At 34.9% G+C, this 18,603-nt stretch overlaps 1 protein-coding gene across 6 annotated transcripts in view; it reads left to right on the top strand.

Moving 5' to 3' along the window:
* The window catches only part of ncoa3 (nuclear receptor coactivator 3), a 51,088-nt gene that overhangs the window by 17,389 nt on the left and 15,096 nt on the right, over positions 1–18,603 (top strand). For 5 of the 6 annotated variants that reach the window (XM_067388279.1, XM_067388274.1, XM_067388278.1 and 2 more), the window contains exon 2: positions 18,440–18,544. In XM_067388279.1, coding sequence (XP_067244380.1) covers positions 18,459–18,544 — 86 coding nt within the window. In that variant the 5' untranslated portion in view covers positions 18,440–18,458. Of the gene's footprint in view, positions 1–17,846; positions 18,301–18,439; positions 18,545–18,603 lie in introns of those variants that run through there. The other variant, XM_067388276.1, reaches the window with a different exon arrangement.

Genomic DNA, 18,603 nt, shown 5'->3' with positions numbered 1-18,603 from the left:
ACGGAGTAGTAAAAAGAAAGAGTGCAGGGGGGAGACGGGAGAGCGAAAGAGAGCAGCGATCCTCCTGCCAGTAGAATCCTTTTGTAGAGGTCAGAGTTCAGCTGCTGTGCTGCTATTGGCTGAGGAAAGGTGAAATTAAAACCACTGTAAACTTTTGACCCTGCCGGAGCTGCGCAGGAACGCCCAGGACCAGTTTGGAATGGAGCCTACGCTCTTCCTCTGTTTACTCGGAGAGAGAGGGAGAGGGAGGGAGAAAGAGCGGAGGCTGGAAAAAGGAATCGACACAGTCACAGTCTGGAATGAATAAGTTGTTCAACCGCGCAGAGCAGTCAACATGAGTTCAAGAAAAAATAAAAAACACAGATGGAAAAAAACAAGAAATGCTGCACAAGTTTCTCTTTCTTTCTCTTTTCTCCCTTCATTATGGGTTCAGAAATCCATGGATGTTTTTCAGAGTGGAGCTGTGCTCTTTAAATGGGCTTTTTTATGAGGAAAATGAGGCCCACCCTCTGCTTTTTCCATTTGCCCTCAGAGCTCTGTGTTTTTATGTGCTTGAAAGAGTGGATGCTACATTAGCTCCCTGGGTAAAACTGGACTAGATGACCAGGCACATGTCACCCTTTCACCCCCTGTTCCTCTTTATTTGCTACTTTTCCCCCTCACTTTTGCAGTCTTTTTCTTTCCCTCCATGCTTTTTTCTCCCTGTCAGGCTGCTGAAAGCCTCTCTGTCATAGATTAATGAATGAATTTGCATAGTATGGACTTTGTGTTCAAATACATTTTTTGTACCCCCATGCTTGCTTGTTTTCCCTCTCTCTCTCTCTCTCTCTCCTGCGGAGGTGATTTTGTCAGCGTTTGTTGCATTTTTCCTGAACTCTGCAGTTTTTGCTCCTCATTGTTGGTACGAGGTGCGTGTGCCAGATTCTTGAACGAGAGGGAAGACGAACGTTAAAGTGCCTTCTCTGTCTCCTCCCTAATCTAGTACTTAAACACATGTAATGTGTGTGTGTGTGTGTGTTGGTATTGCACAGCAGGAATGACTTATTATCTGGTGGTCTGGTACAGTATCACAGTTGGATTAACAGATTTATTGTTATGTATCACAAAGTGGGCCTGTGGCGCACGCCCATAAGCAACACCACATACACATTAGGCTCCACTATTAATCGGATTAAAATCGAAATCGTGATATAGCCTGGTGTGATATGGTGTTATTAAACCTCAAAAGGCTGTGATTTAATTCAATAAATATAAATGCATAGTGTGTTTCACAGTGAAGGAGAGCACTCTGATCTCCCTCTAATCTATTGCTCATTCTTTAAGCACATGTGGCTTGTAATATGATGTTCATATTTGCTGCATGTCATTGTTTCAGAGAGACTTATTTTTCTATAATAATAATAATAATAATAATAATTGTAGTGTATATATATTGTATGTATGTGTTTTATGTGTGTGTAATATAAATAAATAAATAAATAAATAAATAAATAAATAAATAAATAAATATATATATATATATATATATATATATATATATATATATATATATATATATATATATATATATATTAATATATATATATATATATATATATATATATATATATATATATATATATATATATATATATATATATATATATATATATATATATATATATATTTATTAATATATATATATATATATATATATATATTTATTAATATATATATATATATATATATATTTATTAATATATATATATATATATATATATTTATTAATATATATATATATATATATATATATATTTATTAATATATATATATATATATATTTATTAATATATATATATTTATTAATATATATTTATTAATATATATTTATTAATATATATTTATTAATATATATATATATATATATTTATTAATATATATATATATTTATTAATATATATATATATATATATATTTATTAATATATATTTATTAATATATATATATATTTATTAATATATATATATATATATATATATAAATATATTAATGTTATGAAATATTACAATTTAAAGTAACATGTAAATTAAAATGTTTTATATTTGGATATATTTAATTTTTTTTTTTTCTCTGATGCGAAGCTGAATATTCAGCATAATTATTCCAGTCTTCAGAATCACATGATCATTCATAAATCATTCTAATATGCTGATTTGCTGATTAAGAGACATTCTTACTATAATTAATATTGAAAACAGTTGTTGCTGCTTAATATTTTTCTAGAAACTGTGATGCCTTTTTTTCTGGACTTGTGAATAGAAAGTTCAAAAGCATTTATGTGAGAACTTTTGTAACATTGTAAATGTCTTTACTGTAATATTTTGATCAATTTAATACATCCTTACTGAATAAAAATGTTAATTTCTGTAAAAAATTAACCTCAAATGTTTGAACGGTAGTGTATATAAGTAATAAGTAAGCAATAAGGTACTCGAGGCTGTGCTGTATTGTGACGGCTGAAGGGCATTGTTAGGCACGACCTGAAGCGGAGTGCCTGCAACCCCTTCAGCCGTGACTTATTCACGATACAGTATTAGCCTCAAGTACCTTACTGCTTTTATAAAACGGTTACCATACTATACAAATATTAAAGCCAAAAATATGTATCAATGCAACTTTCATGAAGTGAACTGTCACTAAAAACCTTCCTTCCGCTGGAAAAAATAGTCCCTGGCCGTGAACAGCAACAGAAGTTACATTATTACGCCATTAGGTGGCGGTAAAGACTGTCTTTATGAGTGTGTCACTCAGTAGCGAAGACTTTTACTTTGAAAAGACTAAACTGTTAAACAAGATAAACACGGAACAAGACGCAACTGACAAGTGCTTTAACTAGCGCTGTCAGTCATGGGAAAACCCCTTAACTGTTAAAAGGACAAGATAATACATTGGATATTTAAACAGATGTTTTATTATGAACATAGGACTGACCTGAAGGAAAATGCTAAATCTGCAGGTAATAAACTCGCTCACCCGATCTCTTTCTCACAATACTCTTCTACGTAATATAGTAAGCTTCAATGAACAATATCAATTGAGTACAAACAGTTCACATTGCTAAGAGTGGTTGCTAAGGGTGTTGTGTTGTGATACGCAGAACTGTTAGGTGAAGCGGTCATAGCCATGTTTTATTGTGAATAAAACACAGCTGTTGACCAATCAGAATCAAGGACAAGAACTAACCGTTTTATAAAACAATATATAAATTTAATAATAATTAGGGCTGTTTAACGATTAATCATGATTAATCACAACCAAAATAAAAGTTTGTGTTTACATAATATGTGTACTTTGCATATTTATTTTGTATTTATATGCAGATACACATATATGTGTATATATATTATATAAGAAATATTTACATGTATTTATTTATATTTATATATCATTTAAATTTGTATATAAATATTTTTTTATGTATTTCTTAAATAAATAAACGTATATGTATGCGTTTATAAATACAAAATAAATATACATAGTACACACACATATGTAAACACAAACTTTTATTCTGGATGCTATTAATTGTTAAACAGTCCTAATGAATGACAGTAACATCAAAAATTATAGCATTAATAATAATAATAATAATAATAATATTTTATTATTATTATTATTATTATTATATTGTTATTATTATTATTATTGTTATTGATCTGAGTCTACTTTAAAGTCCAGGTATAATACAAATTCAAAAAGAAACTGCTCTGACAATCCATTTTATTTTTGTAATGTGACAGTTTTCCAAGTTGAACTGGTTTTTAAACAAAGAGAAAAGTAGAATAAAACTTTGATTTTTAATTTTCCTTCATCAGGAATTCATTGGCCCATGAAAAGTGAACATTCCGTACTAGAACGAATTAGGTTGTGCACACCCTGTTGATCATGGGATATGTCAGTGTCATGTGCCTTTTATACCTGTTTTATCTAAGCTGCTGAGGTATAACATTTTAGATGTTCATTTTGCACATCATATCGCAGTTGAAATCAGAATACTTAAAATAATCGCCGTATGAAATGAAATTGTGCACCTTAATACACAAGTATGGCAACTCCGTCTATGTCTATATTGCTACAAAATTTTTTAATAATTTAGTGGATGGAAACTTGGTGTGCTCAAGAAAGACAAAGACCGTATCGTCCTTCTGGAATGAACAATGCTTTGATTGTGATCATTTTTACTTGATGATTTCATCACTTAGCCAGATTTTTCTTTAAGACATTAGACCTCAAATATCTTTGCCACTTTTTTCAGTGCTGGTCTGTGAGTGAATCCAGGTTTGGCGCAAGTGAATCATGTGTCAGTACGCTTGAGCTCAGATAATGCAACGAGTGTTACTGCGAAAAGCTTTTGGATGTCTGCACATGTACACACATGCTTGGCACATGTCTGCATGTCTGGGCTGTTCGCTATTGTTCTCTCTTGCTTTTTCTCACCCTCCTCCTCCAATCAAATCCCATCTCTATCCCTTGTTCTTGTTCTGTTTTCTTTCTCTTTTTCTCTCCCTCCCTCCTTTCCTTTTTTGTTCTACCTCAGCTCATCTTTTGCACTTGCTGTCTCGCTCCTCTCTGCTGCAGTATGGAGCCGTCCTGAGTGGTCATGCAGCGTCTATTGCAGAGAAAGAGAGCGGCGTCCAGTAACTTGTGCCACCTCATCCTCCTCTTGCACCGTGTCTGAATAGATTTTGCCACAGTTCATTTCCACTGTGTTTTCATCCTCGTTTTGAAAAGGCAGAGCGTGTGTGCATGCTGTATTGTCTGTTTGTTATTTAGTGAGTGTTTCACTGAGCTCAGATTTCATGCTTTATTTCAGGCTCTGCCAGAATGTGGTGGCTATTCTGGGTCTGAATGGCTCCTGCTTCAGAGTCATTCTTCATACATTCCTACATCTCTTCCGTTTCTTTACATTCTAAATTCATCAGTTTGCATTCATACGCACAATATACATACTGTTAGTATCTATGGTGTGTGTTCCCATTGTGACTGCATGCGCCCTAGTCTCAATGAAAACATGACTGGGCAGATATATGTGCAGTCACATGTATACTTACTCGCCTGACTCTTAAAAAGAGGCTCCAATTAACAGCAATCATGCAATTTGCTGGTTTATCCCATTTTAAATTATAGGCTGAAGGGTTTAACTGTGCGATTAATATTATATTAGGTCTATTATTTAAAATCAGTGTATTATTAATATGATATTCAGATGGACTAACTACAGTGTAAGTAAAATGAAGTGGATAAAAAAAAAAATACTGCATAATAATAGAAATAATACTTATTCAAACTGTAACATCAAATTACAGCTTAATAATAATAAGACCTAGTAGTATTAGTATGCATACTGTAATATTTAATACATGCATACATACTGTCTAATATTTAATATCAAAATAAAATGACAGTAGTATGATATTCTTTAGCCCTAACTTCAATGCAAGTGAAACTGAAGTGGATCAGACAGAGATTTGAGTAAATTTACAATATGAATAGAAAGAGAACTGAGCTCAGTAAATGTGCAATTGGCTGAAATTCATTAATCATTCATTCAAAACTATTTTCTAAAAAGAATTAATCCAAATGAAACTTTTTTCTATATAGACTGCAGCAATTAAAGGCACAATATGAAAGATTTTTGGGTTAAAAAAATCCCAAAAACACTAGAACAATTATATAGTGTGTTGACTTGTGTACTTATTAGGGTTGGGCAATTTCCACTAAATTGGCATGATGAAACATCGCAATGGACGATGACATCGGGGTGGGGCGATTTAATTAATTGGAATGAATTAAAGGGATAGTTCACCCAAGAATGAAAATGATCCCATGATTTATTCACCCTCAAGCCATCCTAGGTATATATGACTATCTTCTTTCAGACGAACACAATCGGAGATATATTTAAAAATATCCTTAGTCCTCCAAGATTTATAATGGTTTTAAATGGGGGGGCTGTGTTTTAAACTAAAAATGCATTCATCCATAAAAAAAGTAATCCATACGACACCAGGGGGTTAATAAATGCTTTTTTGTAAGAAAAATATCCATATTTACAACTTTATAAATTCAAATAACTAGCTTCCGGTGGATGTCTGTACACAGAATAAGTCGATTTGCGCCAAATAATTAATCCTCTGCCGTGATGTATGATGCAGGATAAGCTTAGACATCTCTCGCGGTTCAAACAAATAGGGCTGTGCAACAAATTTAAGCTCCTCTTCTCTTCTATCAAAATCCTCTGAAATTTATCTTTTAAAAATTAGCGTTTTAGACTTCTAATTTGTGACCGGTGATTTGTGTTGCTCTCTCCTCTGCGTTCATCATTATGTTGTATGTCAGGTCAAAGGTTACTCTTCCTCTGCAAATCAACTTGCGCATTCTGCGTACGGTCCTTCATCGGAAGCTAGTTATTTGAATTTATAAAGTTTTAAATATGGATAATTTTCTTACAAAAACGCATCGCTTCGCTTCAGAAGACCTGTATTAACCCCCTGGAGTTGTGTGGAGTACTACTTTTTTTTTTTTTTTAATGGATGGATGCATTATTTTTGGCTTCAAAACGCGGCCCCCCCATTTACAACCATTATAAACCTTGGAGGACTAAGGATATTTTTAAATATATCTCTGATTGTGTTCGTCTGAAAGAAGATAGTCATATACAACTAGGATGGCTTGAGGGCGAGGAAATCATGGGATAATTTTCATTTTTGGGTGAACTATCCCTTCAAAAACGCTCGCTCTGCTCCGCGCTAGTGGACATGTATCGTTAATGTGGCGCGCATCTGAAGAAAAAGAGAGAACGTGCATGGAGCTGAAAGGGCTTGAAGTGGGTTTGGCTTTAGATCAAATTAAAATGCCGGCTCAACATCGTGATGTCAATCAGCATCAACAATGGATGATGGCATTGTCTATCGCACCAACCCTAGTACTTACATTATCCCAGATGTTTCCAACAAAGTTTAAATCCAGAGAAATCAGCGATTTCCCTTTTTACCTTTGGTTGAAACCATGGAAACACCAAAGATGCTTTTAATATATAATGTGTTTTATTAGACAGGTGAGCAACTGTTTGGATACTTGCTTGGATACTTACTTTACAGAAAACTAATCATTGTTATAGCTCAACAAGGTTAGTCTTATTGTTTGACTCTTTTGTTTTCTTGATTTACTGCGCGTATCACATTTGTACAAATGCCTAAGAGAAAACACTATTTTGTCAAGTGGCTAACATAGCAAAATCAGATACAGCTTTTTTTTTTTTTTAGTAACTGTAATACAGCATTACTAAATAAAACAGCTCTGCATTACCCATTAAATTTTAATTTAAGTAAAGTGACCTTTATAAGTAGTAATTTAGCACTTGTGGCTATTTCATTAGAATTAAATAAAATATTGGATGTTAAATGTAATTTTAATAGTAAAATAAGCATAAACGACAAAGCGAAAGGAGCGGCAGTGGCCGCGGTCGACTGTGGAATATAAGCATATTAAAAACGTCAACGTAAAATGTACAAGGCTCTCGGCCCCGCTCTGCTTCATACCACAGAAACATTAATAAAACTTTATTACATTAGCTCACCCATGAACATAGTCCCATCGGATTGCTTGCTATCGGTTGTGGAGGTGAAGACAACAACTCGCATGATTCCATACTCCTCAAGCTACGGCTTTATTATAGTTTTGAATAGGGCTGTTCAACAATAACCGTGGTTATCGTGTACAAAATAAGAGTCTGTGTTTACGTAATATGTGTGTTTGTTTTGTGTATAATTATTATGTATATATAAATACACACACGTATATATTTAAGAAATATAAGCATGTATGTATAAATATATAAATATATTTATATTTGTATATATTTAAATTATATATAAATGTAAATATTTGTATAGAAATATAAGATTTTTCTTAAATATATACATGTATGTGTGTATATTTATATATACATAATAATTATACACAAAACAAACACATATATTACGTAAACACAGACTCTTATTTTGTATACGATAACCACGGTTATCGTTGAACAGCCCTAGTTTTGAATAAGTGACCTCTAGCTGTGAATCTTACATATTGAGTCTTTAACATTTTGTCAGGACCTCTAGTTAATTTCATGTTATTTTGTTTAGTTGTCTGTACATAACCGTGGGAGAATCATGATCTCTATTTTAAAAACAACAAAATCATGATTCTCAATATATTCAGAATCATGCAGTTCTACTGGAAAATGTTATAATGCAAATACAAAGTGAACTGAATACTTTTTTTTCCCTACATTCACTTTTGGGTTTGAACAGTGTGTGAAAAGTGAATGAACATGAAATAGCATTAACAAACCTATTTGGCTTCCTAAATGTCATATTTCCCAGTGTAAATGGGTATACAGTGAGGAAAAACTGTGTAATGTGCAATTTGCTGTCCTCTGACAGTCAGTGCGTGGCGTATGTCTTGCATTCCCTTCTCTGTAAGTGGCAGTTTGGTTCAAAACATCAGTTTTATAGAAAATGCCAGTTTTTATGAGGTATTGAAAATAAGCTAATGACATCTTTAATCTTAATGCATGATTGAAGCATGATTTGTTCATGTGATTTATCAATGCTTGATAGACCTTTTATCGCACATGAAGGACAGACAGTCGCAGGTGCAGCTGACACAATTATAAGACTGTTTCTTTTCAATAATATATTTCTCCCTTTAACTCAGTGTGAGAGTTTTGAACGGCCCATTGAATTTCACTGTTGATATGTATGGAGAAGGGGCTCCGAGATGCTGAGGTGGACTGTGTGTTGTGTGTATGTGGCGACAGGAGGCAGCCCCATCAATAATGCAGGTTCTCTCTGTATGGGGTCAAGGCATGATGGGATATTAAGACGTTACCCTACTGGTCGTCAGGGAAACAGGCAGAGGAGATGGCAGCAATTGGGGAGGGTGGTTGTGGTTTTGTAGCCTATATCTGTCAAATTTGTAGTCAGTAGCTAAATCTCTAGTTTTTCATATCTTAATTTTCATTAATAAATTATTCTTTCCCCTCCAGCCAGTGTATTAATACACATAAAACATGACGGATGCATTTGAATTTACAAATAATCATTGAATTCACTGCTTCTGCATTCAAATTTTACAACAAAATCACTAACAAAGATTGAGGTGTTATGTATTTATGGATGGGCAACGTATTGAATGTCACACAATAAATGCATGATGATTTTGGTTGTCACATAGACCTATATTATAAAACGACATTTGTCTAGTGACGATGGTTAATAATGTGTCTAGGGCTGTCACAAATCCTCAATTAAATTCGAGTGCTAGATTTAACAAAAAAAAAAAAGTACCCTTATCAAAAATACCTGAAATGCCGCATTCCAAGGACAAGAATCCATGAACCGCATTATTGGACCATTTTATAAGGCTGCACGATATATTGAAAACCATTTAAAAATCATAAAATACTGTAGCATTGTGCTATTGTGAAATCACAAAGTCTGTGATTTTTTTTATTTATTTATTTATTTATTTATTTTTTTATTAAATAATTATATGCGCTGTGGGTTTCAGAGTGCAGTGTGATGCTTTAATTAGCTATTTACGTGTGTACAGCCATATTATATTGAACATAAGTTGTTTGTTTATATTATATTACATTATGTAATTTAACAGTGCTGTTCAATAGAACCATATGATTACTTGCTTTTGATACTTTATTTGAACCAATTATTTTTGCCTCATTATTATTATTATTATTATTATTATTATTATATATGCATTTTAAGTCATTTTAAAGTGTTAGTTCACCCAAAAATTAAATTTGTCATCCTCTTGTCATTCCACAACCGTAAGAATTCCGTTCATCTTTAGAACATAAATTAAGATATTTTTGATGGAATCCGAGAGGTTTCTGATCTCCAAAAGAAAGCAACGTAATTACCACATTCAGGGTCCAGATAAGAAGTAGAGACATCGTTAAAATAGTCAACTTAACTACAGTGGTTCAACCTTAATGTATTGAAGCCCCGAGAATACTTTTTGCACGTAAAAACAAAACAAAAATAATGACTTTATTTTAAAAATGTCTTCTCTTCCCTGTCAGCCTCCTACACTGTTTACATTGTATAGACAGTGCAGGCTTTAGCTATTTTGTTGTTGTATTTTTTTATTTTTTTTTGCATAAATATTAGGGGTGTAAGGGCACACGTATTCGTACCGAACTGTTTCGGTACAGGGCTTTCGGTACGGTGCACGTGCGTGCCAAAGCATTACATTGCAACATAGCCTAACCACCAATAATCGCAATAAGCTCTGTTTCTTATCGAAAGTAACAAAGCGCAAAGTGTCATCCTTTAAATTCTGTCCACGTAATCTCGAAATTTAAACAGAAAATGCCGCTTTGAAGCTCTTTGATGTGGCGTGACCGATCACTGTACAGGCGCTCCAGTTCAACCGGCAGCGCGAGTGAACGTGATCATCTCTTCCTCTTTAATACTAGTTACAGAATACAAGTTGGGAATGTCAATTTACGTTTTTTCACTGTAAATTTTACAATGAATTGTTATTTTTCACTTCCAAAAACTGTGAATTTAACGGTATTTTACCGTAAATTTGCAGTAAATGTACCGTTAGATCTATTACAGTTATTCAACGTATATAGTACGGAAACTTTCTGTAAACCAATTGACAGTTTTTCACCGCAGCATTTTTACAGTCTTTTACTGTTAAAATCACAGTCATTTTTTACAGTGTAGAAACGATTATATTTCATCAACGAATTGGAATAAAAACATTTAGAAATTAATGTAAACACTGCCTTATGTGCAGCTTACATGTTTGCATACAGTTTGTTATTTGAGTGTTAAAAATAAAAAGCAATTGAATTTAGGCTAATAGTTTGGGCTCAGTTGTTAACCTTTAATATTATAGTATAGCATAATGTTCAAGTAAGGGCTCCCTACATAGTTTATAGCATTAGCAAAGATAATGTTTTTTATCCTTAAGAAACTTTTAGTTATAATTTATTTTAATATATTTAAAGACAAAAACACAATTTGTTCAGTAAACCACTGTTTAATAAAAAAAAAGCAATTTAATTTTTAGTTTTCTCCACACCTGCTGTACTAGAAACCGTACCAAACTGTGACTTCGAAACCGAGGTACGTACCGAACTGTACGTTTTTTTTGTACCATTACACCCCTAATAAATATTGAGATCAAACATCGTCAAAGTATATTTTTTCTATATATTTTATTCATTAAGTAGTTCTAAGCAACTCAACTCTGACTGATCAAATAAATTATGATTTTATGGGCTTATTAAGGGTAAAAAAAAAAACTGCAGAGTTTTAGAATATGGCTCCTTTGAAATGAAGTTCTTATTAAGAGAGTGATAAAGATGATTGGTGGTGGTGAAAGATAAAGTACCCACGGAAAGACACAGACAGATTAGCTTAGAAGAGACAGAACAGAAGAACCAGTTTAGCCCATGAGGTTGAATATGTAAATATGATTGCAAAGAGCCAGCAGGCTTTTTCCAGGAAGAGGAAGTGGTGACGCAGAACTCGGTGTGTGTGGGAAGGCGCAAACAGGATGCCTGTTTTTGCTGCTTCCTGATTCGGATATTCTCGATAACTTTCCCATTAAAATATCCACGTCCAGTCTTTCTGAGAATAATGACTCTTAGCTTAGAGATGCTCATCTTGTGCTTTCTGCAAGAAGCCGTTTCAAGAACTCAGCTATAATGAGCGGTGCTCTTGTATGTTTTTATCAGATATTCAGTTCACCTTTTGAACTTCTGAAAGACGTGGAACTGCCTCACTGTATAATGGAGCCATAATGTCCTTAAAACCCATTTGCCATCTCGACCGTTAGATCGGAAACATAAGAGCGACATTCAGACAGAAGTTGCACTCTTTTTTTGTATCCTTGATTCTGCCATGAGCTTCTACATTCCACATCTCCTGCTTAATTAAAAGCGTATGTGAAGTGCTCATCCTTGGACTGAACTGAAGTTGTCTCACTCTTGCTCTTTCTTTCTCAGTATTTTGGTTTCACTCGTTCCTCGCATTCGCATTCACTCTCGCCCTCGCTCTCATGCTCTCTTGAGCAGAATGTTGATGTGGTGTCTGGTTTTGTTGCAGGTGCACTTAGAGTATCGATGAGGATGGAATTGTACATGAATGGAGTAGTAAAAGAACAGTTGAAATGAAAATTCTGTCATTTACTTTCTCATTCCTGCTGATACAAATACTTCTAAGCTAGCTTATTGGTCTCAATTGGCATCTTAACTGGTTTAGACCAGCTGAAAGGTGCCTAAAACCACCTTGAAACCAGCGAGCATATCAATTTGGAGCAGAAAACTAGCTTTGTATTGTTTTTTTCCAGTAGGTATTAGGGGTGTGACGAGACGGCTAGCTCATGAGATGAGACACGAGATTGAATTCAGAGGAACGAGACGAGATGAGATTTGTACACAGTATCTGTTTTAAGAAATCCTCAATGATGAAATACTCATGACTAGAAAAATTGTCTGACATTTGAAATGTTTTCACTAATCATCTTGCAATGAATGTCATTTCAGTTCTACTTTCTGAGAATGACAGTCAAAGAACAATACTCAAGCACTGTAAAAGGTTTTGCCACAAACTCAACTGACTGGCTTCTCTCCTGTATGATTTCATATGAGTCTCTTCAGACCTTACTGTACATGATTTATGAGCTTCTACAACTTTTAACCTCCTAACTGAACTCCCTTACACAAATTGATCACAGAAATAAAAACAGTAAAAATGAATAACAGTTTTCTCTTAGTCTTATTAAGTGCAAACAATAAGTACAACCATAATCAATAAAATGTACTCAATATTCAGAGTGCAAATTGAGACCAAAGTGCAAATGATACAGAACTAAGAGATGGTTACAACTTCAAAGCCCAGCCTAAAGTAGATTTTTTTTTTTATTTATTGGGAGATATTTGCATGCATCAGGGAGCTGGTTTCAAAATTCTGGGTATTGAAATCGCGCTTGAATGCACTCTCGCGTTTTACTCTCGCTTTCGGTTTTGCGATCTCGCATACTCTGTGAAAAGGGAGCTTCGGTGCTGAACGCACATTCTTCAAGATAAGACATCTGTCACACACTTAGGCCCAAAGTATACTTCTTTGTTTTTACACGTACACGAGCGTTTGCGCAGAGTCTTATTCACGGCCTTGCAAAGTGTACTTCATTTGAACAGGCGTTCGACATATGCGCAGTTTTGAGCAATCTCTTGCCACGAGTTACAACCCATGTTAATATCTTTGTATTCTTTCATGCCAGATTGATTCAATGCCTCTATTGTCACAGTAGCTTGCATGTGGTCTGTTCTGTTTATGCAATTTTTCTTCGACTACCTTGTAAATCGATGCCCCCGGGTCGCGGTTGCCACCTTGAGGATAAATCAATTACTGCAAAAAATATAAATGCGCATGCGACCTACACGTACAAGTACGCACGGTTACAAAAATACGGCGATGCACGTATAGTATGCACGTGTTCTTCTGATTACGAAATTTGCGCCACACGTACGATATGCTGACCCTCACGTACACGTAAAAAGTGAACTGTACTTTGGGCTTTAGACACTGTTGTGCAACAAATCCTCCGCCATGGTCTTGTCAGTCATCTCATCACTTACTCTCATCACGTGATCAGTGAACTCTGATTCCTGCTGCACTAAGTACAACTCTGCAGCTCGTGTTGGATGAAATGGATGGAATTGAAGCGACCATTATCCAACTGAATGAAATGTTTGTTTTTTTCTATAAAAAGCAAAACGACATATTATATTCTATCCTAATTTCACCTAAGTTTCCGTCATGGCAGTATCATGAGATAATATGAGATGATGATTTTTTTTTTTTTTTTTTTGCCTCAAGAAATCTCATTACATTTTAATCTTGTGAGATCTCGTGGCACAAGATCTCGTCACACCTCTAGTAAGTATGTCATTCCTAATCTGTATGACCTGTAAATAACCTCTGTATTCTATAATAGAAACAAATGGGGACTGAGGCGGTCAAGCTCCAAAATTAAATAAAAACACCATAAAAGCATCGTATAAATAGTCCATGTGACTCTTTCACTATGTTCAAATCTTCTGAAGTCCTATGATAGTTTTATGTGAGGAGCAGCCCAAATTTGGGTTATTGTTTACTGGCAATTTGCCCCTCTGCCATTGCTGTCAAATCTAATTTGCGTTCACGTATATTCAGTTAAAAAAACTCTAAAATTTAATTCCTGGATTTAGATTGAATTGGATTACAGTGTATATTCTGAATTTAGTCATGGCTAATGACTGATGTTTGGCACAACATGCGGCGCAGCAACCACAACCCCTTGTTGTTGCTTAAATATGTTGTGTCAATGAATCATCAGTTATATTGGGGTTTCTCCACCACATAAAGCTATCAAATGGCTTTAGAAGATTGGAATGTAGGCCACAAGGTACATTGACCACTTTTGTGATCAATTCAGGGTGCTTTTTTTGGTCATTTTTAGAGTCTTGACAACCCTAATACACATTCGGAAAACATTTGGAACAGTTTGGAATGACATGGAGGTGAATATATGTTGACAGAATTTTCAATTTTGGACAAAATATCTCTTTAATGGCTTGATAGATTTGAACGGTGCCTTGACCTTAACAGTCATGAGCGGTTATTTGTCTATTATTTGTTTCACTCCACTGCAGAGTTCAAGGAGATATAAAGGGTAAAAGATATCTAAAAGTAGAGACAGAGAAAGTAAGAAAGAAATTTGGAAGATGCAAACAATTCTGCAGCAGTTTTTCGGTGTGTTTTAGGTTTGTGATGGACAGCTGTACGTGTCAGCACAGGTAGTGCAGTATGGGTACAGTTGTGTAATGTCTCTCAGTCAGTCAGGAATGATGAGCTCATTCTTAGAGTTTTGAGGTGACAGAGGGCAAACTGTGTGTGTTTTTCTTAAAGGAATAGTTCACCCAGAAACGAAAATTGTCATCATTTAATCACCCTCGTGTCGTTCCAATCCTGTACCTACGGAACACTAATGAAGATATTTTTAATATTCTCTCGTCAACTTTTGTTCATCCATTAAAAGGCTAAGAAATCAACATTTTAATGCTTCAAAAAGTACATAAAGACATTGTAAAAGTAATCCAGAAGACTTGCTTATGGTAAACAGAAGCGGCTTGTCTGTCCTTCTGTTTACCATATTTGACGTTCATATTTAATGTCCATTGATCAATGTTTATATGTGAATAAAAGCCTAAATTAAATCTGTTCATCATATAAAGCAATTGTGTATTTTAAAGGCTTAGCCTTCAGGTTATTACTTATATGATGTCTTTATGAACTCTTTGAAACGTGAAAATGTTGAATAAGTCTAAGGTGTCCCCTGAATGTGTCTGTGAAGTTTCAGCTCAAAATACCCCATAGATTTTTTTTTTTTATAATTTTTTTTTAACTGCCTATTTTGGGGCATAATTAGAAATGAGCCGATTCAGGGTGTGTGGCCCTTTAAATCTGGTGCTCCACGCCCCAAGAGCTTGCACTTGCCTTAAACAACATAAAAAAAGTTCAAACAGCTAATATAACCCTCAATTGCGTAAGTACAGTGTTTATTTTAATGTTTACATTGATTATGAATGAGTTTGAGGCTATGCTCCGTGGGTAACGGCTAATGCTACACTGTTGGAGAGATTTATAAAGAATGAAGTTGTTTATGCATTATACAGACTGCAAGTGTTTAAAAATGAAAATAGCGACGGCTCTTGTCTCCATGAATACAGTAATAAACGATGGAAGCTTTAACCACATTTAACAGTACATTAGCAACATGCTAACAAAACATTTAGACAATTTACAAATATCACTGAAAATATCATGTTATCATGAATCATGTCAGTTATTATCGCTCCATCTGCCATTTTTTGCTATTGTTTTTGCTTGCTTACCTAGTCTGTTGATTCAGCTGTGCAGATCCAGACGTTCTGCCCTTGTCTAAAGCCTTTCATAATGTTGGGAACATGGGCTGGCATATGTAAATATTGGGGGCGTAACAGTCGGTGTTATGTTGAGATTCGCCTGTTCTTCGGAGGTCTTTTAAACAAATGAGATTTATATAAGAAGGAGGAAACAATGGTGTTTGAGACTCACTGTATGTCTTTTCCATGTACTGAACTCTTGTTATTTAACTATGCCGAGGTAAATTCAATTTTTGAATCTAGGGCACCTTTAATGTTGCTATTAAAATCTAAAATGGAATATTAAAAAATATCAAATCCTGCAAAATTGACAAAGTAATGTCCCACTCTACATTTTTTCTTGTGACATATATAAATAATATAGCTTCTTAAATAATAGAGCAGAAAAGATTATCACAACTTAAGTTTAAATCAGTGGACAAAAATGATAAGAGAATATTAAAAGTATATATTTAAAAAAAACATTTTTGTTCTAAAGATGAAGAAAAGTGTTTGGAACACCATGACAGAATTTACATTTTTGAGTGAACAATCTCTTTAAGCGAGGGGAAAAGGTTGTTTGCATGTGTGTGTTCAGCGAGGGAAGGGGAAAAGACTGCAAGCCGATGGTCTGTGCTCTGAGATTTCCGCTGAACTCTGGGAGGGGTCAGGAGCGGGGCAAGGTCAGGGCTCTAAACAAACACTCTTGCACACATGCACGCATACAGCAGAGGGTCTATGACCAGCGTGACAGAGACTGATAACAGCAGAAGAAGCCAGGGAGAATGAAAAGAACGGAGATGGAAAGACAGCCATGTGTGATTACTTGTACTTTTAACCAGCTGGCCTTAAGTTGATTTTTAGCGAATGTATGAAGTTCACACGGATGTTCTAGCAGAGTAACCACAGCTGTAGTTCATCATATTAACTATGGATGTGTTCCACATAAAGGTGTGGTCATCATAGGCTTTGAGTATGCAAATTGTCATTGTAGGCTTATGCAAAATGTCTTCAAACACTGCAATAAATATTAACAGCATATGATGTCACTCTATGGCTCTAATAATACATCAGAAATAAAAATGCATTTAAAATGATCAAATCTGCACAGCCCGACACAACAACTTTTGGCTCAGTTAGTGCTGTGGGTTTGAGGCGGGACTATTTGTTTGGGCGACCAGTGGCAGAATTTTCAGGAAAAAACAGTCATCTTTTTTGAACTTGGTGACACTAGTGGAGCTTCACAAGCTCATTTCAATTTGGGAATCGGACTACACTGGTTGGGCAGTTCACTAACAAGAACCGATTCATAAGAGTCAATCATTTCGGGAATCAGATTATACTGGCCAGCCTTTTTTTTTTTTTTGATTCACTAATAAGAACTGGCTCATGAGAGTCATTCTATTTGGGAATTAGACTACACTAGTCAGGCTTTTTTTGGGATTCATTAAAAAGAACCGGCCCATTTGTTTTGGGAATCGGCCTGTGTGATCTTGGAATCAATATCGGTACTGTTCAAACGAAGATAGCAATTTTAAAATCAGTACACTTTAAATAAATGCCACTTGATTGATATTTTGTTCATTCATTCATTAACTTAATTAAGTGTGATTAATATGTTTTTGCATACATAACTTGAAAGGAAGACAGACGTATCCGAAAGGGCAGTGCCAGTAACGACAACAAAAAGAGAAAAAAAAAGTGTCACTAAAGAGGAGGAAGTGTTGTTGTTGGTGAAGTGGGTGGAGCAATGACGGTAAAAGTAGGAAGATTGTGTGTCATAATGAGACGTGTGGAGGAAGGACATTATATCACAGTGTTTCTGAATGCATTTTGGGAGGGGGGCTGAGTGACCATATTGTCTTTAATACCGTATTAGTGATTCAGATTCATTAGTCTGCTTTTTAATTAGATCATTTATACATTTCATTTATATGTTGTGCGGCGTACGGCTTCACGGATTGAGATAATTGACCCAGTCGCTGCTACAGAAACACACACACAAACACACTGAGGGTTGATCCATTTCCCCTGGGGCCCCGTTTCACTCCATCATAATCAGTGTCTCTTCTCAGACACACTGTCACACAAACACACACACACACACACACACACACACACACACACACGCAGCACCGCTGCTGAGGCCTGGAACATTCCGCGCATTCAGCTCTATGTGGGAACACTTAAAAATAAGCCATACACACACACACACATGTAGTTTTTTACTAAACCATTTGAAAGAGATGAAGCCTTCAAGTGCATTGTGTAGAAGTGCCAAAGTCAGCTCATTATTTGTTTGTAGTGCACTTGTGATGAAATAGAATTGATTGTTTTGTTTTCCTATCATTTTTGAGATCATAATATGCCTTTGGATGTGTGTTTTCTGCCCCAAATCTAAACTTTGTGTGTGTTTCATAGGTGCTGATATGTTTTAAACATGAGTGGAGTGGGTGAGAACTCACTTGAGCCGTTGTGCTCGGACCGGAAGCGCAAACTCTCCACTTGTGACACACCAGGACAAGGGTGAGACTTTTTTTTTTTTTTTTTTAGGTTGAACGGAAACACAAATCAAGCAATGTATT

This window comes from Chanodichthys erythropterus, chromosome 6 (genome assembly GCF_024489055.1).
Source record: "Chanodichthys erythropterus isolate Z2021 chromosome 6, ASM2448905v1, whole genome shotgun sequence".
NCBI classification, from domain to species: Eukaryota; Metazoa; Chordata; class Actinopteri; order Cypriniformes; family Xenocyprididae; genus Chanodichthys; species Chanodichthys erythropterus.
Note: the sequence above shows the minus strand (reverse complement) of the source record. Positions and strands in the feature narration are given on the sequence as shown.